General features: G+C 32.4%; 1 protein-coding gene across 1 annotated transcript in view; it reads right to left on the bottom strand.

Moving 5' to 3' along the window:
* Positions 1 to 27,718, bottom strand: part of LOC111084966 — a 55,225-nt gene that overhangs the window by 11,603 nt on the left and 15,904 nt on the right. The window contains exons 3-15 of the mRNA XM_022381682.1: positions 23,243 to 23,384; positions 22,543 to 22,812; positions 21,497 to 21,687; positions 19,007 to 19,088; positions 17,813 to 17,935; positions 13,253 to 13,390; positions 12,628 to 12,726; positions 9,727 to 9,899; positions 7,906 to 8,037; positions 7,152 to 7,368; positions 5,901 to 5,998; positions 1,502 to 1,742; positions 323 to 420 (exon numbers count right to left, since the gene is read on the bottom strand). Coding sequence (XP_022237390.1) covers positions 323 to 420; positions 1,502 to 1,742; positions 5,901 to 5,998; positions 7,152 to 7,368; positions 7,906 to 8,037; positions 9,727 to 9,899; positions 12,628 to 12,726; positions 13,253 to 13,390; positions 17,813 to 17,935; positions 19,007 to 19,088; positions 21,497 to 21,687; positions 22,543 to 22,812; positions 23,243 to 23,384 — 2,004 coding nt within the window. The remainder of the gene's footprint in view (positions 1 to 322; positions 421 to 1,501; positions 1,743 to 5,900; positions 5,999 to 7,151; positions 7,369 to 7,905; positions 8,038 to 9,726; positions 9,900 to 12,627; positions 12,727 to 13,252; positions 13,391 to 17,812; positions 17,936 to 19,006; positions 19,089 to 21,496; positions 21,688 to 22,542; positions 22,813 to 23,242; positions 23,385 to 27,718) is intronic.

Consider the following 27,718-nt stretch of genomic DNA (forward strand, 5'->3'; position numbering starts at 1 on the left):
AGTATTGTATCTCATAGTGATATATAATAGTAAATAGAACGTACATGTCGTCAGAATAGTATTGTATCTCATAGTGATATATAATAGCAAGTAGAACATGTATGTCGTTAGAATAGTATTGTATCTCAGTGATATATATATAATAGTAAATAGAACGTACATGTCGTCAGAATAGTATTGTATCTCATAGTGATATATAATAGCAAGTAGAACGTGCATGTCGTTAGAATAGTATTGTATCTCAGACTTTCCACTAAGAAAGACAATATTCACAGGATGTTAGATGAACTATTGAGTGAACAAACAAAAGATTACTACTAACCCTTAACTCAACGTCTTCTTCACTTGTATCAAAATGGGAAAAAGTATTGCTTATATATTTCGTGCAGGCTGTGTTGCATCGATAACTTGAATTCAAACCTGTAATGAAAACAAATTCAATTTCAAACAATATTACAGTGTTTGTAACACAACTTTTACGTTACTTATTAGTTAAGATTATTATGTATTTTAAACGGCACATAAAACTTTTTCCTTCTTATAAGTCAGTTTTAATAACATTTATAAATTACATAAGTATTTCAGATCCCTCATTACTTTGGTGTTCCAATAATTTTTCCCTTTATCAGTTTAACCTGATGGCCAAGCAGGCGACTGAAACCAAAAATAATTTTCAATTTTTCATTTTGTTTGCAATGTGTAGTACAACAGACTCAATGCCTGTTTAGGAAATCGTAGTGTACAATGTGTGTACTCTCAACGGATGGTATGTAACATTCTACACAACAGAGTTTCACCATATATATATATATATATATATAAGCCATTCAAGCCTTAGTCATAATAGTCTATCACTTGATAAAGTGCATCGCTCAAAAATATTTTTCGAATAAAGACTGCTTGTCGTCTACAATGCAAAACTCGATATATAAGTTGTTTCTTATTAATCGCGATATAATTCAAGAGTTTTTTTTTTTTGTTAGCAATTACGATGAAATCTCATTGTAATTCACCTTATTGTACACCTAGAGATAAATATTTCCTGTTAAAAGAAGATCGCTGCTATGTAGTATTGGACAAACACGATTGCCATAGCCACATTCTTTTTTCCAAGGTCTTGAAATTTGAATAATATTCAAGCAAGTTGAATGATCTCATAATTATCTTATAACATGGTTTAATTTAATAACTAACTGGCTGTTATTTAAAAAAAAATCCCTTGCGATCTTGTATAGCACAGTCCCATATCTTTACTTGCTCATTGTCATACTTATCGACTCCGATAGTATATATATATCTGATGAAGAGCGCTAAAGTCAGTAAATTAAATGTATATACTTACAATGTACGGTCTTGTCATGAATATGTTTTAGAAAAAAATGTTTCGTTAACTACAGCGAAATATTACGTTCGGAAACTGGAGGCTTAAGCAATCCTAGCTGTCTTTATTTTATCATTATTATAATTTTATAGGGTTTGTTTAAAATAAATTGTAACTTACTTCTGATCTTGGGGCGATGTGAAGGACTACTGTGAAACTTTTCTTTTGCTGTTGCTGTGTTATTGGTATCGTCTTCTGAAGTTAACATGTCACTGTGCTCGACTGAACAAACTTGTTTTTCATTCCCTGGAACTTCATTACGTCGCGGAAGAACATATTCGTAAAACGGATTGTGAACATGTCTCAGAGAAGTTCTCAATGTTGAGTGTGTGTTGTTCTCGGCATCTGTTAGTTGGTTTCCCTGTAGAGGAACGAAAGTGACATCGTTGTTATTGTTAGTTTCAGGAATCGCAGTCGTTTTGGAAAATGACTTCGAGATACGTCTATCTTCCTCCTAAGCCTAATATCCCAATACACTGTTAATAGTATATCATAAAGTTTAACCCAGTATTCTTTAGATAGAAATAAGGATACAAATGTCGTTAGTGATGAAAAACAAAATAAAATAATATTAAGCAGCCTAACCTTATGCATAAATTAAATACATTTGCTTGTTTGTCTGTTTATTTTAAAACAAAGCCACATTGGGCTATCTGTTGCATCCAATGGGGAGGAATCGAACCGCGCTATAAATCCATAAACTTTTTTATGTCGAATTTAATTTTTTAAGACAAGTCACATTCCTACTTATTCTGAAAGACTTCTTTTTAGTGGGTTTTTATGAATTTATTTTTTCCTGTTATGGTACTTTCAGATACACTGATTTCCTACAGATAAGAAAGGTGACCAGGAGAAAATGTGTTACAAACAGACACAACCGAATGAGAAACACAAACTGAGATATTGTACACAAGTACTTCTTCTTATTGAAAGAACGATCTGAAACTAGTGGACAGAATTAACAACTACGTACACATAGGGTCAAATATCTCAGAATGTGCTTTCCATTATATAACTCTACCTGTTCACTCCTATTAGGAAATACAGAAGAGACGGAATCTTCAAGTATTTACATGACTGATGCGAGTAGACAATAGCACAAGCCTAACTAATTCTCAAGTGACAGCTTCAACGGGAAAATGCAGACATACAACGGGGAACGTCCTTTGATAATGTGTGACTAGTTCAAGAATAAGTATTTACACGCTCTACATTTAACGGCCAGGCATGGCCAGGTGGTTAGGGAGCTCGACTCGCAATCGTCGGGTCGCGGGTTCGAATCCCCGTCCCACCAAACATGCTTATCCTTTCAGCCGTGGAGGCATTATAATGTGACGGTCAATCCCACTATTCGTTGGTAAAAGAGTAGCCCAAGAGTTGGCGGTGGGTGGTGATGACTAGCTGCCTTCCCTCTATTCTTACACTGCTAAATTAGGGACGGCTTGCGCAGATAGCCCTCGTGTAGTTTTGCGCGAAATTCAAAAAACAAACAAACTACATTTAATATATGTGTCAACGCTGAACAGAGCAAGGTACCTACTTGAAGCAAAACTAAAAATCAGCCTGGTAGTAGTTATCGGTAATTGAATATGGTCATTCTTATAAAAATTACAATGCTTTGTTTCAATAGTTGGGTACTCTCGCTGTTAATGTTATTTTGGTACGTAAACTCAATAATACCTCACAAAAGTCAGCCAGCTTAGCATATTTAGGTTAGTCTCAAATTCAAATACTAAGCTAAAAATGCAAAACAATCTCCAAAATAAAAATATAGTAATAATAAAACTAGATATATTAAATATTTTAACTAATACTGCTAATAAAAGTAACATTTGAGAAATAATACGGAACACACAAATGCTAACTGTCAGCTTCAAGTATTATTATAGATTTAATATTCGTTTAACAACATAACATCAGTATAATCGTGAATAAGCAGAACTTTTCTCAATCTCCCTAAAACCCCTATGGCCAATGAAAACCTATTAAACAACTCTGACAATGAAAACCTATTAAACAACTCTGACAATGAAAACCTATTAAACAACTCTGACAATGAAAACCCATTAAACAACTCTGACAATGAAAACCTATTAAACAACTCTGACAATGAAAACCCATTAAACAACTCTGACAATGAAAACCCATTAAACAACTCTGACAATGAAAACCTATTAAACAACTCTGACAATGAAAACCCATTAAACAACTCTGACAATGAAAACCCATTAAACAACTCTGACAATGAAAACCTATTAAACAACTCTGACAATGAAAACCCATTAAACAACTCTGACAATGAAAACCTATTAAACAACTCTGACAATGAAAACCTATTAAACAACTCTGACAATGAAAACCCATTAAACAACTCTGACAATGAAAGCCTATAGGAGCATGGCATATGAGATAATTTGATTCGACACATGTTATTGTTTAAATATGAAGTCAACTAGCAGGACGTTAACAAGAGTATAGCCAAAAACTAATATTTATGAAGATATAGAGTAAAAAATGAAATGAAAACCTGAACCGTACAATAAATAGCTAGAATATTGGATATGTAATTACAACATAACAGTATTAAACGTAGTGAATAGAAAAACGGTATATTAAGCATACTATCAGGCGTGTCTAACATAACTAATCCTACTTTAACTAATCTCTGTCACTTAACAAGTCACAAGGAGCGGGCAACAGGAAGTAACGTATCAAGTTAAATATCTTGTAAAAGCCAAAAAAGAAAAGCGATAAGATTTGAGAAAGTTCATCTTTGTAGACTAAAAAAGAAAGAAGCCATGGGCGTCAACAGAAATTTTTCCGGTGGGGGGAAAAGCAGAGTGAAATTTCGATGACGAGGAACCGACTCCGAGACAAATAATGGTTGGAGACGGCTTGAATGGGCAATTCGAAACGTTGTACATTTGCTGTTATTTAAACTTATATTAAAGTTTTTCTTCATTACCCATTCAAGCCGTCTCCAACCATTATCAGTGTGAAATTGTGAAGTGAATAAAAAATTCATATACATATGCTGAATGAGTAAAGAAATAATTAAGTTTCTCATTTTCCAGGTGGGCAAGTACCCCTTGCCCCCTCCCCTGCTGACGCCCATGAAAGAAGCACCTGGTGTAATTTTAATTGTCACACTGTTATCCTCTTTTTAGCGAAAATGTTCTGAAATGTATTCTTCTTCGTAACTTTGACGTTGACGAAACTTGGTACAGCCTTTCAACCTTATCTTTCCTTTTCTTTGCATGGATAACTTCTTGTCATAAAGTTGACGTTGTGATAACTTTCGTCAAGGTAGTCGCAAGCTCTGAACTAGCTGAATAACACTGTGACTTTTAATCAACATTTTCTATTTCCGAATCGAGAAGTTCTATATAAGAAAAGCTTCACGGTATTCTGTAAATAATTCTTATTTTATTCCTCATTAAGTTAAGTTTCTCTTGCATACAACAAACCCTAAACTACTTCAGATTCTACTTTACAATCCAGTACCTTCTGTTAATCGCTCTTTCTCTTTTGTTTTTAATCTTGTCAACGCCAACAACCGCGTGTCTTTTCTGTCTGATTGTCTTTCGGTTTTGACTTATTCTTTAACTTAGACTGTTCGACATGTTATTAACACTTCTCGCAGCTCATTTGTACAATTGGATTTTCTGTTTCGCCATTTAAATCTCATCATTAAGTGAAAAAAAATCTTACCATGCTAACATCTTCTACAGACTCACACAGTGCTGAGATAGCGCAACCGAGCTATCCAGACTGAAGAACTCGAAGAAACAAAATCTAACTCTTCTAACGATGACGACAACATAGACCGTGACGTACTAGTTAATTGACCTTAGAATTATTCAGATGAAATGTACCCGAGCTTGCTATACTTTCAAGCTATTCTCACCAAAACATCCAACCGTTAAACGCTTTCAGATAAACTGTTAATTAATTTATTGGGTAAATACGGTGAAAATAATTCCCTACGTTTTGTTTTAATGAAATAGCCTTATGAGTTTTATCATTTTACTAATTTGTTCCTAGTTAATTTTTCATTTGATTATTATCGACTTTTTTTTTTATGTATGCGAACTTTCTGCGTTACTTTAACATCAACTACGAGATTTGTTTGTAGTTAAGCACAATGCTACACAATGAGCTACCTGTGCTGTGCCCACCACGGGTATCAAAACTTGGTTTTTAGTATTATAAGTCCGCGGACATACTGCTGAGCCACTAGGGGCAACTATGAGATACTGTAAGAGGCTGAATGTAAATGTTGCCGGAAATATGCAATGTTGAACCATACTTACATTTTTCAACTGTTTTATTTGTTTGTAGTTAAGCACAAAGTTACAAAATGGGCTACCCGTGCTGTGCCCATCACGAATATAGAACAGATCTTTAGCGTTATAAATCCGCAGACGTACCTCTGAGCCACTGATGGGCATTTTATCAATTGTAAATAAAAAGATTTTGGGTATATAATGTGTGGAAAGACAAAGGTTTGTCTACTAACCTTCAACTCTTTGCTCTCTTCACCCGAATCAGAATAAAAAACGTTATCGTTTCCATCCTTTGCGCAGACACTACTACAACGGTCACTTGATTTTAAACCTACAACAGAAACATAATTTGTTAGTTACAAAATGATACGGAGAAAGATATAGTCTGTCTGATTTGATGTTTCGCGTTTTTTTTTCTTTTTTCGTAGATAAAGGTATAACTTTTGAAGAATTAAATTTTGCCATTGTCTTTTCATCTTTTACTGAATAATCATTTAGTAAAATCATAAATTATTTTACATTCCCAGAAGAGTTAGCCAGTACGTGTATTTAAGTATTGGAATTATCAGTCACAGAGTTATAAAATGCATCTATAAAGTTTGTTTGTTTGTAATTAAGCACAAAGCTACACAATGGGCTATCTGTGAACCACAGGTATCTAAACACAGTTTCTAGCATTGTAAGTCCGCAGACATTCCGCTGTGCCACTAGGGGGCCATCTATAAAGCAAAACAACAACAAAAAATGCTGGAAGAATAACAATACTCAACGCAATTCATTGTAACAAACAAATGCTACACAATTAGTTGGGAAGTTTTATAGATAATTTTAACAACAAAATGTGATATAACACAACTTAGTTTATACAATACAACAATATTCCTGTTGATATGAAGGTACTAAGCAACTAGCATAATCACACTAGTTAACTGGCGCTGTTAAACACTTAGATTTAAATGTTTGCAAATTAGTTATAGGATTAAATTATGATAGTAATGACTACAATATTTTATAAATGTAAAATTTAGTTTTGTAGTTGGAAATATTTTTTTAGGATTTCATATATATATATATATCGGGTCTTTACTTTACTAAGTTTGTCTCTTGTTCTGAGCGTGTTCTTAAAGAACTTACTTAAAACTTGATCAGACTGTCTCTAACGTACAACGGAGTACATCTTCTACACCAGATATCATATGTTTATATGATAGATAAAAAATAATTTTTATTTTAATATGGTACACTATATGTTAGTGTGCAACATAAAATACAAACCTAATGGGTATATACACATGTGACTAGGTTCTTCAGTAAGCTACATTGTTTCAAAATATCTAGCGTAGTATGTTAGAATAAATATCTTTACCAAGAAATAAAGTGTATAGATTTACGAGCTGTTGAGAATGGACAGATATCAAACACACGGGTAGTATCAGTAACTTGGAAACATATAAAAAAAACTTGGATATTTCTGAACGACTTACTCGAGCCACTGCTACCTCGACAAGATTTCGTGCTAAACGACGTATTAGTACTACTTGATCTTACAGACGTGTCGTCTGGCTCCATTACATTGGAATATTCACCGCATCTAGAGGCCATTAGTGCTAAATCTCGAATGTATTGCAGTGTTGTGTCATTGTTGTCATTCAAAATATCGTTCTCGGAGTAGATAGCGCAACCATCGGTGACGTCAGGTAACTGTGAGGTAGAAAAATTGTACAAGAAAAACCTAGAAATTCAAACGCTCAAGTTTCAAGCACAGTTATTAAATTCAGAGAAAACACAACACCCTCGCATTCACAGGTTTAACATCATGCGTTGATTTATGGTAACCACCAAATATTGGTGTCGTTCTTCATAATCAAGTTACTTCAAGATCACAACAAAGAACGTTCCAAAAACAGTTCTACTTTATCTCTGTGTTTAAAAAATAAATAGACATAAAACTTTAAGTTCCTCTCGGAGTTATTTAATGCATTGAATATGACGATTGCAAAAGTCACATTTTACTTCTATTAAAATGAAATTGAGATATATGAAGAATAAGTGAGCAATATATTTTGAAAATGTTAAATAAAATTATTTTGGAAGATTATATGTTAATGATAGTTTTATGAAAACAAGTTTTCAGGAACTCTGTAATAATTTTTTCTTTTGTTTATCAAAAATTTGGTTTCTCGTTTAAATGAAAACTCTTGTACCTTATTAAGACATCTAGCTGAAAATACTGAATACCTTAACAGCTGAAGTTCCTTTCTGCTTGAATAAACCAAATATAAAGTTAAACAGGTCAAAGAAAGAGTTAGAACGCCGTCTCCTGGAGCTCTGGATCTTGCTGTTCTGGTCTCGAGAATATCCGCTACTTTTCTGTATAATATAAGAAAAACTATCACATAATTAGTATAATATAAGAAAAAAAATATCACATAATTAATGTAATATGAGAAAAACTATCACATAATTAGTGTAATATAAGAAAAACTATCACATAATTAGTATAATATAGGAAAAAAAATATCACATAATTAGTATAATATAAGAAAAAAATTATCACATAATTAGTGTAATATAAGAAAAAAAATCACACAATTAGTATAATATAAGAAAAAAAATTACACAATTAGTATAATATAAGAAAAAAATCACACAATTAGTATAATATAAGAAAAAAAAAATCACATAATTAATGTAATATAAGAAAAACTATCACATAATTAGTGTAATATAAGAAAAACTATCACATAATTAGTATAATATAGGAAAAAAAATTATCACATAATTAGTCTCTTCGTGATTCTTTTATGAAGTTAGATGTAAGGAATACCGGCTGGGATTGAGAGAAGAGTGAGAATGCGGTCAGCTTTTGGTCAGTTACTAAGGGATTAAGGATTACAGTACTGTACGTCGCGGGAAAATGATTAGAGGAAGCGGCTCTCTTTCTTCTTAAGCGGTATAGAGAAAACAAGACCCCCTAATGATTAGGAAAGGTTATAATCCAAACAAGTGTGCAAAGTCAGAAAGAAAGAGACTTGTTCAGCTTGGATTTGAGAAAGACATATAAAAGACAATAGTTTAAGAGAAAAAGGGAGACCGGGAGGTGTGAAATCAAAGGAATATACCAAGAGAGAGGTAAAGAAAGAATTATGATTATAGTAATAAACAACCATTTGTTATGTATATTAGTAAGGTGTCAATTAGTCAATAAGTACAACCTTAAAGTTGAAAAGAAAGTGAAGTGTGAGTATAGCATGATCGTAAAAATTGGAGTCAGATGTAGGCAGTTTATAATGTCTACGTTAATAAAGCCTAACAAAACTGTTTTGTAGATTGAGTTGTTTAAAAACAACCGTAGTATGAACACCTAGGGAGCTAACCCTTTTAGGCTTTAGGTCAGTAGAAACCATTCGCTCGACATAACGAAATGCTTAAGTTAGACAACCACATCGTTCTTAGATGATTTAAAGCATAAAAATGTTAATAATGATGTGCATAGCAGGTTAACAGTTTAAAAGTTTTAGATCATGTATATATATATATATAACAAAGGTTCTTAAGGTTAAAATGATCGAATAATAATCACTAACCATAAGAACAATTATATTTCAAACTTCTAAAATTAGAATATAATTATTTACGTATTGTAACTTCTGCTAATTTTAATACGCATCGTCTTGCTAATTCGAATATGTTTTTTTTTTCAATACCAGTCGTCAAACAATAGTGAAAACATTTCGGTTCATTGTGAAGGTTTCGGCAAGAAAACATACGTACCTGCAACGCAAAACCGTTTCTAACGAAGCACACATTTGATTTACGTTTTCTTAAACAGCGCTAAAGAAAACTACTAAATAACTGATTATCTAGATATGCAGTGTTCATAAATGTTATTTTTCGCCATCTTTTATTTCTTCGTTATGTTATGTTCAGAGTTAACACAGGATGAAAGTTTTGAAAACACACGAACTTTTTCTTCATAATTTCTATGTGGTACAAAGATTATTGCCGTTTGATATGAGTATGACTGACATATACTGCTTAGCATATCTTTTACATTACCTTCCCGGATGAAGAACTGTTCCGCTTTTGCCAATCTCTGAACTTCATTTCCGCCTCTATCGTACTGACATCTTTTTTGTACTCTTCGTTAAAGGCTATCAGTTCTTGTTGGGGTGAGAGAAAACAACATTTTTTACACTCAGGAGAATCAGCTCGAGGTTCTTCTTTTACAGCTGTTGAGAAGACATACAAGGATAGAGGAAACAACAAAATCCATGCCAACTACACTTATACTGTAATTGATATCGGACTGCTACCATCTATCTTTTGGGGGAGGGGGTAGTTCGAATACAAATTGGTTCTGAGATAACTAGAAACTTCTATATGTATATAAGCATAAAAAGTTGATAAACTGAGATTTGATACATATACAATAACACATTATTTGCATTAATTGTACATGCTGAAATTTAAAATGTTGATTTTAGTACTATTTTATGACGTCTTTTTACCGTTTTAAAGCTAATGGTTAACGGTCTTCTGTTGTTTTTACTTTTCTTAGAATTGTTTTGGGTTTGATATGATCTTTTGAGTTTTCTATAGCTAAAACTGAATTTCGATACCCGTGGTAGGCAAAGCACTCATATGCTATTGTTTAGATTTGTACTTATTAACAAACAAACAAAATATTTAATCGGCTGTTGCAATCTTTTGTACACAGAAATACATGACTTTTTCTTTACTAGTTCATTATAAAAACCATACATCCTACTCAAAAACATAATATTGCAGCCCCCCAGTGGTACAACGCTAGAAACCGGGTTTCGATACCCGTGGTGGGCAGCGCACAGATAGCCCTTGTGTAGCTTTGTGCATAATTATAAACAAACAAACATAATATTGCATTTTGTTGTGAATCAGGCGCAAATTTACGTAGCAATTTGAATTTCCACTAAAAATAGCATGTTTTTAAAAAATGACAATCTATTATTAAAATACTTCCACCAAACTATACTGTATATCTAATAAAGTGCTTTGGAAAAGAAAGTTTTTATAACTATTTCAGATAAAACTAAGCGCTTATAGTTCAAATGTACCAAAACGTATATGTAAGAGATGCTTATATAAATCATGTAAAGTTGTTGTTTGTTGTTGTTTATTATTATTAAGCACAAAGCTACACAAAGGGCTATCTGTGCTCTGCCCACCACGGGTATCGAAACCCGGTTTCTAGCGGTATAAGTCCGCAGACATACCGCTGTGCCACTGGGGGGGCTCATGTAAAGTTTTCAAAGTTGTTTTATTTCGCAAGATGTGTAGTTTCTCCGTTCAAAATTACAACTGAGAAACAAGATATAAGCATAATCTATAAAAAGATTAATTTCGTTGCACTTTAGATTACTTAATAACTGCCTAGGAAACGTTTTTATCATTACCGCCTATATCAATAAATATGCTTCCGATTTAAAACAAGCAAAGGTATTGAGGAAGTAAATATTAAAAAACCAACAGTCACATGGAACAAGTAACGCGGCGTTGGCAACAAGGTAGCTTTATGAAACACAATAAAATGTTCTAGTCTTGTATAGAAAAAAAAAGATGTATTTTTTTCATCATCATGTGATAGCCTTAGTATGCTTCACAATTTTTTACCAAGTTCTAGACTACTAGCTATATCATTAGAAGTTTTTAAAGTAATTACTTACTTGTTCAAATAATTCTGTTTTGTATTTCAAGTTTCGTAGATGAAATAGAGTTTGTAAAACTTCAGATCGAACTACACGAATGCATAGGTAAGTAAGTACGATGAAATATCACAGCAAGAGTTCTTATGAAATATTTTGTCATTCCTGTCTGGTATGATATGCTTGTCACCCGGTGGGACAGCAGTACGTTTACCGACTTATAAGGCTAAAATCTGGGGTTCGATTCCCCCGTTGTGGACATAGCAGATAGCTCAATGTGACTTTCTCTAAAAAAAAACATACTCCAACCTTTAGCCCCTCCAGTAGCACAGCGGTATGTCTGCAGACTTGCATTGCTAGAAACCGTGTTTCGATACCCGTGGTGGGCAGAGCATAGATAGCCCATTGTGTAGCTTTGTGCTAAATTACAAACAAACAATGATATGCTCTTTTCTTTTGTCTGGCATGGCCTGGTGGTTAGGACGCTCTACTGGCAATCTGATGATCACGGATTCGAATACTCGTCACCGAACATGCTTGCCTTTTCAGCCGTGGGGGCGTTATAACGTGACGGTCAATTCTACTATTCGTTGGTAAAGGAGTAGCGCAAGAATTGGCGGTGAGAGGTGTTGACTAGCTGTCTTCCCTCTAGTCTGATAGCACTGCTAAATTAGGGACGTTTAGCGCAGATAGCCCTCAAAATTCAAACCAAACTTTTTTTTTTTCAGCGAATTGCCCCTATCGGCAGCAGTTTCATCATAAAAAGTATTAAAACAACATCAAACCCTTTATTAAGACAATTTAAAAAGTGCCAAAATTATTAGAACGATGTTTCTATCATATAAGGTTTTGTGTTATACAACACATAAATCAAAATTGTTTATTACAAGGTGGACTATCACAGAGGCCATGTATAGTTTCCTTTTAAATAAATCCAACAGATAATTTAAGTTTTCTCTTTTCTTTTTTTTTTCTTTTGTTATTATTTTTCTTTTTAAAATTATATATTTCTAGTTATTATATTTCTCTCGGAACGACTGCTGTACTTCAGCATTGAGTGAAACGGAGTTTTCTTTGTGACTGATAATAAAATGATGAATTCTGAGAATTATCTTCTCTTACTTAACATTACTGTGTACTTTCGGGTAGAATGGAATAACATTATTAGGGGAAATTAATAAATCTATTTAGGCATACTCAATTCATCTAATAGTGAAAGGCAAATTATCATAAAGAGGTATAACGTTATGAATTAGGGAAACCAAATTCATCTTACGTGAAAAGTAGTCGTCATCGTTCATCTTAGTACTTTCTTTTTCCTTTCTTTTACTACTCAGGCTTTCCAGAATAATTTTCTTATGGGGTGGAAGCTGTCCTGTGTGGTGTAATATACAGATCGTTATATTATATTTAAGTGTTGTATAATTATACATAATTCAGCGTAGAATTACAATAAACACTTCTTGTTCTAAGTTTAGAAGTATTTCTATTTTGTAAGTCTGCGGACTTACGATGCTAGAAACCAGGTTTCGATACACTTGGTGGGCAGAGCACAGATAGCCCATTCTGTAGCTTTGTGTTTAATTATAAAGAAACAAACAAACCATTTTGTAATTATTAACAATTATTTACAATATTAAAACAAAAAACAGAGCTTTTAATCTTTAGATGATTATGTCTCATAAAACATTACATTAAGTTAGAAATATACTGATAACTTAGTTTTGATATGCATTTAAAGAGAAACAGAGAGAGAAAAAAACGAATATCTTTCTCGAAAGCTTTGAAACTCTATTATATAAATTCGTTTTGTTCAAGGCTTTGACCGTTATTTTTTTAAATACATAATCTCAGATTATTTTAAAACATTCGCTTAATAATGTGTCAGAATTATTTCTAACCTGATTCCTCTGACGAGAAAACTGGCGACATCATTTCATAATGTCCAGATTTATCCTCTGGGATAGACTGTGTTCTTTGTGGAAGGGTAGGTGGATTAACAGAGTTATTTTCATAAGTAGGATAACTCTGCTTGGAATCTAAATAAAAAACAAATATATATATATATGCTCCTTTGTATATACAACTGATTTAGAAGTTTGACATTTAATTCAGGTTTATTTTTGTTGAAGAAAAAAGCCAAAGATAATTCTGTTTACGAAAATTCACCAGGTCTCAAATAAATGGTAAAATAATATTTTATGTATCATGCTTTCATTGTCGTTGTTCACATTTATTGCACGAAACTGTATGTTTTAAAAAAAGACAATCTTTTAGAATGATAAAACGATATTTCTGTAAGCAAACAGCATATTGAATAATAATAATAAAAGTGTTAAAAGGATGCTAATCAGTACTGTTCAGAGCAAATAATTAGATTCTGTAGTTTTGATGATAAGGTTATGTATCTCTGCATTCCTCAGACAATAAGAATGAACATGAAAAATAGTTTTGTTTGGAATTTAACTCAAGTCAATTTTTAAATTTCGTGTGAAGTGCTACCAAGGGTAGGCCTTGTGTGAAGTGACTTCCATTATGGGCCTAATTTGCTGTAAATCAATGATATGTTATACATATGTATGTTTTTGAGTTGTGTGTGAATAAATATATATATATATATATCTTATTAGCACACAATCTGTTATCTTAATTATTATTTAAATTATATGTTTGAGAAAAATATTTTCCGCTGGATTTGTTTTCGTATTTTGTACTTATTGAAATATTGACCAGATGGAAGACAACCAGTCAGCAGCACCCTACCACCACCATCCAACGTAAGGGATTGACTGCCACTCTTATAACGTTCCCATAACATAAAGTGCGAGAAATATTTTGTGGTATCGTACGGATTCGAACACAGCTTCTTAGGTTCGAAATTCAGAACTCTACCACAATGCTAACCCGCACAATCTCCACAAGGCTAACCCGCGCTTTCTCCGTTCAATGAGAAAATCATTAACATGTTATTCTTAAGTTTATTCAGTATTTGTGTTAAAATGCTTTTCATTTAAAGTAACAATTATGAAATTCAAGCGAAAAATTGCTTAGTTTTATTTCAAACACTACGTTTTAGTTTTCACTCCACAAGCCATGTACTTGGCTTATTGTAGCTCTGGGTCGGCTAGTATTGGGAAAATCATATAATTTGTCTTTATCCAAACATTGCACAGTTAATCATTTCTTGAGAGCGGTAAGGGTAGTTCTGAGACAATCGTTGTTATCTTTGAATGTATATCCCAAGATTAAAAACAGAATAAAGCAATTGGTTCTTTAATTTTCATCCCAAAAGTTTTTATGTTAGTTGGGCGTGGTCATGGCACAGTTGTTAGTGTGCCTGGTTAGGGATAACAAGTTTATTTGTTTGTTTTGTTTTTTGAATTTCGCGCAAAACTACACAAGAACTATCTACGCTAACTGTCCGTAATTTAGAAATGATAGATTAGAGGGAAACAGCTAGTCAACACCACTCACCGCCAACTCTTCTCTTGAACTACTCTTTATCCCACGAAAAGTGAAACTGACTGAACATTTTAACGCCCCCACGGCTGAAAGGACGAGTATGTTCGGTGACGAAGGTTCGAACCCGCGACTTGAGGTTGCGAGTTTAGCGCCCTAACTACCAGATCGTGACCGACAGAGGCTCAAAATTACAAACTTAATGCCGCTGATCATGATCCGCACTTTCAGGTGTGAGTGTGTTATAAAAGTGACAGACAATCCCATTATTCGGTTCAAAGAGTTGAACAAGACTCTTGCAGCGGCGGTTGCTGTTAGCTTTCTTTCCTTTGGTCAATAGTTCAAAATTAGGAATCATTAGTTCAAATTTATGGGCGGGTATATTAAACTTGAGGGGGGTCTCTGATCTGACCATTTATGACCTGTAAACATAAGATGCCGTTCGGGTTGAAAAATCCTATCTCAGTCACCAAATTAGTAAAATTGAAACAAAACTAGATAAAAGGAGAAAAAAAACTTAAAGAATAATATTTTAAAGCAAAGGAGAAAATATGGGGAGGGGGGGAGGGGAGAAACTTAATAGTATAAGAAAGAAAATAAAAAATTGGTTTATTCTTAAGCACAAAGCCACACAATGGGTTATCTGTGCTGTGCTCACCATGGAAATCGACACCATACGTTTAGAGTTATAAGCACTCTGACTTATTGCTGAGCCACTGAGGAACAGAAAACGAAGCCCTCCAGTGGCAAAGTGATATGTCTGTGGACTTACAACGCTAGAATTCGGGTTTCGATACCCGTGATGGGCAGAGCACAGGTAGCCCATTGTGTAGCTTTGTGCTTAATTACAAACAAACAGAAAACGAAAACATGAAGACACTAAAATATTCTGATCACTGACGTGACCATGATGCCAATGAAACACAGAAACACAAATTCGTAATGATCTTTTAATAGTTTTACTCATTTTCAGTTTGTACTTGGCTGTTTAAGTTAAGATACGTACAAAGTTGTTGTTTCAAAACAAATAAAAATTGTGTCATTTATAGAATAAGCTATGTCGCTACTGACATCTATATAATTTATGTACTGAACAGACCGTAAAAGTTTGTTATTATCCCGCGGATCAAAATGGATATCAAATTTTTGAAAGTAGAAGCTTAAATGTGATTTTTTTTCTCTAATTGCTAATACATTAGTATGTAACAAATAATCTCATCCTTATTTCTAAATTTTGTACAAACACTTGAAGTAACTAATGGTTTGAAGAATGCTAAGAGTACACGTGGAAAGGTCATTTCTAAATTTAAAGATAGAACTTTGTACAGGAATAAATAGTTCTAAGTCTTTAGTAAACTGAGTAAGGATATTTGAAAGTGTGGACGCTCTTTTGTTTTTACATATCATTATTGAGAGTATTAATTAAAGACTAAGTCCTATTTTTTTAGATAATAATGATGACAGCTTTTTTTATGTGATTTGTTAAATTTACAGACATATTTGTTCGTCCGATTTTGAGTCTCAAATGATTTTCAATTAAGTTTTGAAATGTTACCCGTAAAGTTCACAGTCGTGACGTATATATTTTGTTTATATAAAAAGGTTAGAAGCGATGTCCAAGGAAAAAAAAACTCATCTTTTTTTTCTTCTTCTTCTAAGATATGAATAACAACATTTCTTAACATTAATTTATACAAATAGCTTTAAACAACATAGATATATCCATACCGTGAATACTTATAGAGCTCCAAAAAACAAATATTTAACTAAAATAAACTGAGGTGTTTATTAAATTAAGTCTAAAATAATTAAGACGCTATTGTTGTGAAGATAGAATAATCAGAGTTAAAGTTAATATAATGTTCTGGAAATGTTTAAAACTCAACATGAACACGAATTTCAAGTCATAGAATCGTGTATGTATCTTTGTTTCAGAATTTTCTCGAAAAGCCACACAAAAGACTATCTACGCATAGGCGTCACTAATTTTGAGCCGATTGACTAGAAGGAAGGCAGCTAGTCAACAGCACCTACCGCTAACTCTTAGGCCACTCTCGTCCGACCAAATAGTTGGATTTGAACGTAATAGTTACACTGCACCCACGAAGTCAAATTGTGGAGTGAGTTTTTGCGGCAATATATCACGAACCATGAATCTTACGCTTTATAGCCTGAACACATTAATTATTAGGCCACACCCGACCCTCATAGATGTATGTCACTTAATCACTCATCAGGTTAAAACATATTGGGTTTAACTATACATGGATATTCAGGGCCTGAAATGACCTGGTGGTTAGGGCGTTTGACTCGCAATCTGCGGTTTGTAAGTTCGAACCTGTCACTGAATATACTTGCCTTTTCAGTTGTGGGGGTCGTTATAGCGTAACGGTCAACCCCACTTTTCGATCGTAAGCGAGTGGCCCAAGAGTTGGCGGAGGGTGGTGTTGGCGAGGTGTCTTCCCTCTAGTCTATCCTTGCTAAATTAGGGACGGTTAGCGCAGATAGACCTTGAGTAGCTTTTGGCGAAATTCATCAAAGAAATTACACATTAGCAATCGATGTGTTCGAAGGAAAACGAAGTTTGATTATAAACAATATTACGTCACTTATGATATACAACATTGTTTATTGACAAAAAGGGGACATGGAGTCTTCATTTAAATTATACATTTTTTAATATGTTCGTATTACTGATTTTTCGTTTTTTTTCTCTTTTCGTTGTGTTTTCTTGCTGTAGTTTCTCCCCATGATTACTGTTTAGTGTTTTATTTGTTTAATTATCGTTATATTTAGCAACTGTACTTTGAAAATGTATAAAGACTGATGTAAATTCATTTTATTCTGCTTTAGATACTGAAGATGGAATCTGATAGAATTCCGAAACGTTTATCCATGTCCCCTTTTTGTCAAGAAACTACACAGTTGCTGACTAAAGTTAATAACGCTAGATACTAACACCTTAGTGACTAAATGATTTCTTTCCTAGAACTACTACTGACCTGTAACAGGCCAATGTTGGAGCTTTGAAATTTCCGAGGACTCTTGAGATATGTCGTGTAAACTCTGAGAATTCCAAATACTTTCGTATATTCTTAAATGAGCTGGATTTTCTTGCATGACAGCTGAAAGACATTAAACTGGTTACAAAATAGTAATGGTTATTGTTAAATAAACTACATTTAGCAATGGTATTGAATTTTTTATAAATTCCTTTTTTTTTCTGAAGTAAAAAAACAACGATTTACCCTCTGAAAGTGGGCTTACACAGTGCAATTGGCACGATTACTCTATATTCTGTGGGCTACTCCTACATTTTCATTTTGTTCTCTTAGTCGAAGAAAGCCTCGGGAAAGGAGACTCAAGACTTCGTATCAGAGATAAAGAAAGTAACAGACAGGAAAAGTCGATAAAAACATTGACAATAAATATAAATTTTTTTATAGTATTGCCTGAATATATTTTCTATATCTCCTATCCTTAGACTAAATTAAAATAAAAACTTATGAAAAAATGAAATAAACAAAATATGTCTATTACACATGTTAAATGAAATAGCAGAATATTCTTGAAGGACGAAGACATACAAAATCTACGTACAGCAAGTTCAATAATTATCTTAACAATACACATTATGACACTATGAAGTGATAGACTTGACAATTTGTTAGTGTTTCAGGAGGTACTTTTTTAACTTGAGAACTGTATACATCAGCGACATGTTTCCTAACAGTTTGTGGTTTAACAAGTTTAAATATCATAGTATATACACTCGTAAAAAAATTCAAAATCGCATGATTTGTAAACGTACGTATTACAGATAATAATTAAAATAATTACCGTATGTATCTAACAATATCGTTTACTGATAATCATCAGGTAATTTTACAGCGTATATAGCCTACAACAGTTATTTACCCTAATTTCAGTAAATAACAATAGCTTTGTATTTGTTTCTGCCAATGTACATTATCATAAAGACCTCACTGCTAAGATTATTCATTATCACACAAATATCACTATTTATACTTCAACCCAATATCAAAATATAAAATACCCGATTAAATATTATGCTTTATAATGTCATTGAAATCAATTGATCCCTAATTGAAGCCCAGTTTTATAGTTACTACAGCAGACAACTACTGCAACAGAGTAAAGACCAACTCTTACATTGTACTAATAATTCAACTTACTGTAGTAAATTCTGTTTGGTTCGTTGTCTTTCGTCTTCGAAAGACGATCGGCAGTCTGGTGAGGTTCATATCCCAATTTTTCCTATAAGATGTTTGAGAACAGTAGCTTATTTCCACGGATAATACAAAATAACAGTGTGCATTGTCTGTCTACTTTACAAGTTATCCAAAATTGGTAATTATGTCCTAACTCAACTGACGAAATAACACATTCTAATCTTTATGGTCAAGAACGTAAAAAAAATATATATTCAATTACCAGATTGCTTTTTAGTTTTCGCTTTAACTGGATAAGTTGCTCTGATCACAAGTTATTATCAATTCGAAAGTAGCGAAAAGATCGTAACTTTTTAAGTCTCAAAACAATTGTAGTTATTTGCAAAGGTTTGTAGCTAAAGAATAAGAATTCGTCTTGCATACTATGGGCTATATTGAAAATAGTTTTTGTCACAAGTTTCATGAATATCATATTTGTTATTTATTATAAACAACATGTCATAATCAACTAATATTTTCCAAGATTAGAAGATAGAAAAATGGCTCTTGATCAACTTTTAAAACTTCTCTTTATCAACCTTGTAGTTCTATTGTTAATAAATAACGTGGTTAGTTTTAATTCTGCCACTTCTACGAAGTTAGGAGTATATTTTTGATCAATTTCCATTAATAATGCACTGGAGGTGGCGTAGTAAATTTGAAAAGGGAATGGGGATTTGAGTTTGAAGAAGTTAACTTACACAAAATAACAACATTTAATCTTATCTTGTCCCTTAAGTATAGTCTCCCATGAAACAAACTTTCTTGTACAAAAATTGATAACAAAATCACAAGATACATATTTAAACAAAGGGCGTGATTAAATAGTTGACTGATATTTGTGGTCAGTAGACGAATCATTTTCTTTGCTTTGGTTGATAAGTGGATTAGAATGTTTTTATTTGTGAAAATAATCCTAGCAGATGAAACTTACATAATTATTGATATATCGCAAACTATAAAACATATGGGAAGCATCTTAAGCTTAGGGACCATCGAGAAATGATAGTGTTGAATTTTAATATTTTAGGAGTTTTTTTTCTTACGTTCAAAAAATTTGCGTGAAGTACGCTCAATTAAAGTTTAGAAACTGGTAATTGTTCTTACGTTTAATTTTTTTTGTCTTATTTCATCATTCATATGAATTAAAGTCTTTCACACCTTCTTTACCAAGCTCGGGAGGGGGGGGGGCGGAGTACACTACGCCTCTGTAGATAAATATTATTTTACCTTTCTACATTTCTTAGTCTTAGCATTACTTTTAAATCAGAGCCTAAAAAAAAGGTGTTCTGAAAGTTAGCAAAAAACGTACGTTCGTAAAGAAGCCTGATATTGATATAGTTGAATGATTTATGGTGGCTTCTTCATCGCTATAAGCTTTTTTCTGTTTTTAAAGCATTGGTTATAGATCAAATACAAGTATATTTATTGTTATTCTGGCCCCAATATCCGTTTCACTGGCCCGTCCAGTTAAAAACAAAATGAAGCTAGACCTGTTCGTTACATTATACAGGACCGTAACTCTAGATCAGTTATAAATATACTGATCTAACCAATCACGTGTCTTCTAGATATAAACTTTACATTGCCAAATTGCCCTAAACCATGTTGGTTTACTAAAACTATTATTGTTTTAAAAGCAAGATATGTGATGAAATATCACAATAAAGCAAGCAAAGTTTTCAATGAATGGAAGTTTATAATTGCTCTTCTCATCTATATATGACATTTGGTCTTCGTAGCTGTCCCAAGATAATTCGGAAATAGAGAAAAAAAACTGACTGAAGCAATAGTTTATAATTGAATATGTATATAGATAGAGATGGGTAAGTGCTTTGATCAATTTCTTTTGCTTCTTTGTGTTTCTATTTGCATTATGAGAGCTATAAGAGTCTAGCACATTATGAAAGAGGACCGTTACTAAGCCAATTTGCCCCCCAGTGGCACAGCGGTATGTCTGCAGACTTACAACGCTAGAAACCGGGTTTCGATACCCATGGTGGGCAGAGCACAGATAGCCCTTTGTGTAACTTTGTGCTTTACTACAAATACTAAGCCAGTTTGATGCACTACGGCTTTTCAGTATTATATAATTCATCGGGACGTATGAGATTTAGTTTTATGAGAAAAAATAACGTAGTTTAAGTTATACGTTTTTTTCTTGAAATTCATATTAAGTATTTTAAGAATAAACTTTGGTCATATTTTCAGTGTTATTTTTAATAATTTCTCACATTTGCTGTAGTAAGTGGAAGCCTTCTTCAGCTTCAATGCTGAACACACAAAATAACACGTGTTTCTCTTTTAGTGTTAACGGCTGCTTTCAAAGCTTACTATTAGAATAAAATTAATCAATAACATTTATAATTAAACTCAAATTATATAAAATAATAGGAATATCCAGTTCTCTATTTATCTATTAAAACCTATATTTAATTGCTTTAAAGTAAATACTTGAAATGAATCCAGTATGTCTGCAGTCTCTGTGTGGTTTCTTAAACGTGCAAGATGGACTGGAAGAAGTCCTCGGCAATTCTCAAAGCCACAGGCACTCGCGGCTCCAGGCGACTTTAAAAGAACAGAAGTAAACTCTTTCATGCCGTAGCGAGCAGCGAAGTGGAGCAAAGTTGGCATTTCATCTTCGGCTACCATTGATAAAAATACACAAAAAACTTAAATTGCAGAACAGCAAGCTAAAAACCGATGTTTTGAGAAAAAACTGATGGAAACTGTCGTTTGTAAATGAATATTTACGTATATACATAGGGTTAGAGATAATTGATTGAATCAATTTCTTTCCTTTTTTTTTTGGATGGGGGATTAGGAGTATATTTATAAATTTGGTAAAAAAAGGAAGGTAAACCGTCACGAAATCAATCAGCTGTCAATTTGTACTACGTGTTACGTATACGTTTAATATTTTAAAAAAATATTGAAAATTCAAATACTTTCCATGGCAAACTAGTAAATTTATATATTAAATTTTATTCAAATTTTGCTTTAATTTAAAGTTATCAAGCTGTGCCAAGAGAGTCAATTTAATGTTTATTGAAAACGATAATATTCTACGTTTCTCAAATCTGTTAAAGAGTCAAAGTAAATTGTACTTCAGTTTTCAGTTTTACGAAATAAAATAATAGTAGTATGTGTATGTTTGCATAAAACAAGCTTTTAAACGTTAAACCATGTAAAATAATGTATATTTATATTAATTTGAATAATTAATTGTGCGTTTTTGGTTAAATTTATAATGTCGTTTCTCGATAAATTAATCCAAATTCTGCTTCAGAGGCTTAGGTTTTCACATAACGTTATTTTTAATTTTTTGGGAATGAGTCATGTTATCACAGTGTCAGTATTGTCTATTTATCAATATTGTTAATTACTTGATAACCCCTTTTTGCAGGCTGACTAATGGATGTTATATTTATGGAGGAAGAAATAACTACCATTAATGTTAAACTGGCAAATATTATGATAGGTATGAAAAAAAAACCTACTCTTGAGCAGCGGTTCGGGAGGTGGCACGAGCAGATTGAAACCCTCTGACGGAAGGTTGGCCTTGAAAATTTGAGTTAGCCGGTGGTCAACATCTACAGGCGTTGTTACATTGAGGCTCTGGCACAATAGCTCATAGGGAGAAACGTTATCGTCCAATAGTTCAAGCATTTGCGCCATTGGAGATTGATAGTACAATGTTTTCTGACCATAGTACCCCTCACTATTCCATATACAAACTGTTATCATTGAGGACGTAGAAATGAAACTGGCTAGAAGTATAAAGACGAAATTATTGTACTCAAACAAATAAAGCCATCACTTGTGATGACAGTTCATATGAAGTTCATCGTTGCTTAAACTCTAGGATAATTAATTAGTTTTGTTAGACGATCTGACAGTTCATATAAAGTTCATTGTTGCTTTAACTTCAGGATAAATTAAATGTATTTGATATAACAGTTTATTTAAGTTTCATTGTTATTTTTCTTTTTCTTACTGAAATTATTCAAAAATAGTTTACACGTAACATACTGACAAAAATGCACCTAAAATTAGGTTTTTGTTAAAATAAGTTATTAATTATTTACGAATGTTGGAAAAAATAATAATAAAGTTGCTCTAAAGCAAACGCTAATCACAATAAACGTTGGAGCCGATTTGATATAGGGCTAGAAAATCTTACAAATCAATGTTACTAACCAGGAACCGAGAACTGGAATGTGAACGGATTTCGCCGGGTTGATTCCACTTTTTCTTGTTTGTTGTCTTTTTCCAGAATAAATATGATATCCTGATCTTCTTTCACAGGTACGTTTAAGACTGCAAAAACTTCTCTGGATTTCTGGCAGGAGTTTAAGATACTTTAAATAAGTTAAGTAAAATCAGAAACTTCCAGAATTTTTTGAAAATGCTCAGGTATGGAATGAAGCTGTTAATTTTATTAACTTATTTGAAAGACAGTGATAAAACTTTGCACATCATTCGCGCTTGTAGGAATATAAATGGTTTTCTTATACAGAATTATTAAGGTTTTCTACACTGTAGAAAAAGTCCTTGTTAATTTACGGTAAAAAGACCGGAAGTCGAGCTCGCCAACCTTTTACAGTAAAATTAAGTTCAGAACCTTATACTAATTCACGGTGTCTTCTATTAAATTTACACAATTCGCCGTTAAACTTTACTGGATTTTAACATAAAATAACTGTTTCAGTCTGTATTTTGAGTGTTTTTATTGTTATTTTGCAAGGAAATACACTTAAGTTAAAGATTATTCTACATATAGTAATTGTTTTACCATATATTTCCAGCGTTTTTCAATCTCATTCTACAAAGATTAAAGTGTAATCCACATAAAATATATTTTTATGCATATAATAGTTTTATTATATATTTCTTTTCTTTTTAGATTTCCACACAAAAACACTTTAAATGGTTTATCCACATAAAATAGCTTTACTATCTATGATTTCCATATAGATGACTTTTGAACGCATAGTATTTAGCGAATTCCCGTTTCAAAACTGACAAATCGTATGAAAAAGTTGCACGTGTTTCACTTTTGTGAAAAGCACAGTAATCTATTAAGCTTTGAAGGTCTTAAAGGCTGCCTTACAATATTTACACGTGAACATCTTAAATTGTGTTAGGCTAGTTTTTAACTGGGACAAAACTAATATATTTATCAGCGTAGAAAGAGTTAATTATAAAACTAACATCATTTCGTCACTTTTTAGTCCAGCGGTCTCCAATCCTGGTTCTAGAAAGCCGCAATCCAATTTGTTTTATAAGTTAAAATCAGCAACCAACACGTGGTAGACAAATATACTTGTTAAAATATGTTTAAAAAACGTTTAGCTTAAAACATATGGGGAAAAAAAGCTAATTATTGAAAACTCTTATTTCAAAGCTCATACGTGTACTCGAAATATCACACGTTATTTTCTCAAATACAGTAAAGTTCCAAACAAGAAAATGCTAATGAAAAACCGACAGACTCTTGCTATGCTAGTAACACATCCTTCTACACATGAGTGAATCAACGCGATGCAGGCAAATACAGTCAAGTGATAACATGAAATAAAACTTAAAGCGTAAAAAATACTTGCACTTGAAAAGTTACTAAGGTGTTTCTTCAAATACTGTAAAATATAACATCAAATTTAACTTTTAAACTAACAAGCACCCCTTCCCTGACCTAAGGCTTGACTTGAGACACATAGTCCCCGCTAATAATTATGGTATTAATAATAATAATTAATTATCTCAGTTACCTAAAGCTAAAGAAATATTTGGAAACAGAAATATGTCCTGAGCAGTGTTGCCAAACCTAAATTGTTAAGGCTATTTCTGCCTTTCAATTTTTTGTGTGTGCAACAACGTGTCTACTCCCACATCTCTTCAATATAAAATGGCCTCAAGTTACATTTTCTGTAGCATTTGTTAGTCATAGGCAGATTGTGATTGTAGTGGATCAGAAGCTGAATGGAATTCCATCTTAATTTCGACGTAAAGTTTTTCCTTGTCTTAAAATAACTTTTCCTTTACTTAATTAAGTAGACACATTTTGAATAACTGCTCTCTCATAATAACACAGTTGGTTGTTTTTCTATAGTCGTGGCGTACGGATATAACAACTGAAAAATTGCCAACTTGTTCCTGAGTTATTTTTCAAAACCACAAAATAATTTTATTTTCAAATAAAATAGCTTTTATAAATATAAGAATAGAATATTTTTTTAAAATATTTTAAGATGTATATTAATTCTTCTTCATTGTCTTCTTCATCATTAAGTACGGTAGTACTTGATAGAAGAGATCGTGATGAAACAAAATAGCGGCCATAAAAATCACCGTTTAAAATGTCTGAATATTAACAATGACAATATTAGCTGAGTAAAACTAAAGTTTTTTGTACTCATAACGCCACCTTAATCGCTATATACGTGTTTATAGAGTAACTCAAAATTTCACTATTTCAACGAATTTTCATGTAAGTTAGTAAGTAAGGGATTTTTCTAGACAAGAGTACAGAAAAAATTACGAACGTTACCACTCTAATTCTTTCACAGAACTCTTTGGTCTGAGATCCCAATGATTCCTTTCTTGTACCGAAAAAGAAATTGGTATGTATATATATAAAACGGACGATGCGCTACTTTGGGCATACAATTAGGTATGAGGATAAGTTGGTAGAGATCCTGATGAGTAATAAAATGAATCCGGTATATAAGAACCCCACATCATTAATCGTCTGTATTTAGATAACAGCACATTATTAATCGTCTGGATTTAGATAACAACATAGCATTAATCGTCTGGATTTAGATAACAGCACATCATTAATCGTCTGTATTTAGATAACAGCACATCATTAATCGTCTGGATTTAGATAACAGCACACCATTAATCGTCTGTATTTAGATAACAGCACATCGTTAATCGTCTGTATTTAGATAACAGCACATTATTAATCGTCTGGATTTAGATAACAGCATAGCATTAATCGTCTGGATTTAGATAACAGCACATCATTAATCGTCTGTATTTAGATAACAGCACATCATTAATCGTCTGTATTTAGATAACAGCACATCACTAATCGTCTGTATTTAGATAACAGCACATCACTAATCGTCTGTATTTAGATAACAGCACATCACTAATCGTCTGGATTTAGATAACAGCACATCATTAATCGTCTGGATTTAGATAACAGCCCATCATTAATCGAGGATTCTAGTTTAAACTTTTCAATAAAACGAACACATTCAACTCAGAAGTTATAAGCTTTCCATTCCCTAATACGAACATTCCACATAAGTTACGTTATAATGTTTACTACTCTCAGCTTATTAGGTACAATAGAATATGTTCATCGTTACAAAATGTTGTGAATAAAACTCGTAACTTCACTCATTTATTTTTCATAATTGAGGCTCTCATTGCGCATTTTAAAAACAAAATTAATTAAATTCTGTAGGAAAATGGACAATATTCTTTCTACAGATTATGGGTTTAGAAGATGTACAGAGTATCATAACCTTTACAAAATTCTGATGTCCACACTTTAATTTCTTAGGATATCGTTTAGGGTAATAATGGGCATCCTTAGTGTGTTGACCACCATTAATTTTACCTCCCGTTAACTTAAATTATTATTATATATATTTCATACTAGCTATGTAACAGTTCTATATATAGTATGGCCGTACTTCTTAGATTAGTTACATTAGTCTTTGATAATTACTTTCTTTGACCCATTAACGACTATTATTATTATTATTTCTATTGAACTTTCTGTTATATAGAGGGTTGTCATGTTTCCTTTTCGAAAGTAGAATATTAAGAAACTGTATTTAATTAGCTATACCGATTTCCAAGTTGTTTTGTGCTTCGGCTTTAATTACATAGCTTGCTCTGATATGAAGTTAATTATTAAAATGGAAATCTTATACTCGTATAAATATCGAAAAAAATTGATATAAATCATTTGTTTCTCAACTGAAGCCGAGATCTTAAATATTTGATGATTCAGTTATTAAAAACTGCTTAAAACTGTATCACATGGTACTGAATAGATTCAAACTGTATTACATGGTACTGAATAGATTCAAACTGTATTACATGGTATTGAATAGCGTTAAACTGCATTATATAGTATTTCATAGTTTCAAAATGCTTTATATAGTATTGAATAGTTTAGAACTGTGTTGTGCAGTATTGAATAGCTTCAAACTACATTATATAGTATTGAATAGCTTGGAACTGTATTACATAGTATTTTATATTTTCAAATTGCATTATATAGTGTTGAATAACTTTAGAGTGCATTATATAGTATTCAGTAGCTTCAAACTTCATTATTTAGTATTGAATAGCTTCAGCCTGCATTATATAATATTAAATAACTTAGAGAATCCCTAATTAACTAAAATGTCTTACTAACTAAAACACTAAAGTCTATATAACTTTTAACATGGTAGTTTAGGATTGAATAATATTTTATAATTACTCATTAAGATTATTGAAGTAACAAATAGGATCAAAAATACATAAATCACAAATAAAAAAATCCGATTAATGAGTTCTTTCTGGAAGCCAATTTAAGAGCGGATTCCAGTTAAAGGAAAAACTTTCCAAGCAAAAAAGTGACTCAGATATTGCGGTTCTAATTAC

This window comes from Limulus polyphemus, unplaced genomic scaffold (assembly GCF_000517525.1).
Source record: "Limulus polyphemus unplaced genomic scaffold, Limulus_polyphemus-2.1.2 Scaffold185, whole genome shotgun sequence".
NCBI lineage: Eukaryota > Metazoa > Arthropoda > Merostomata > Xiphosura > Limulidae > Limulus > Limulus polyphemus.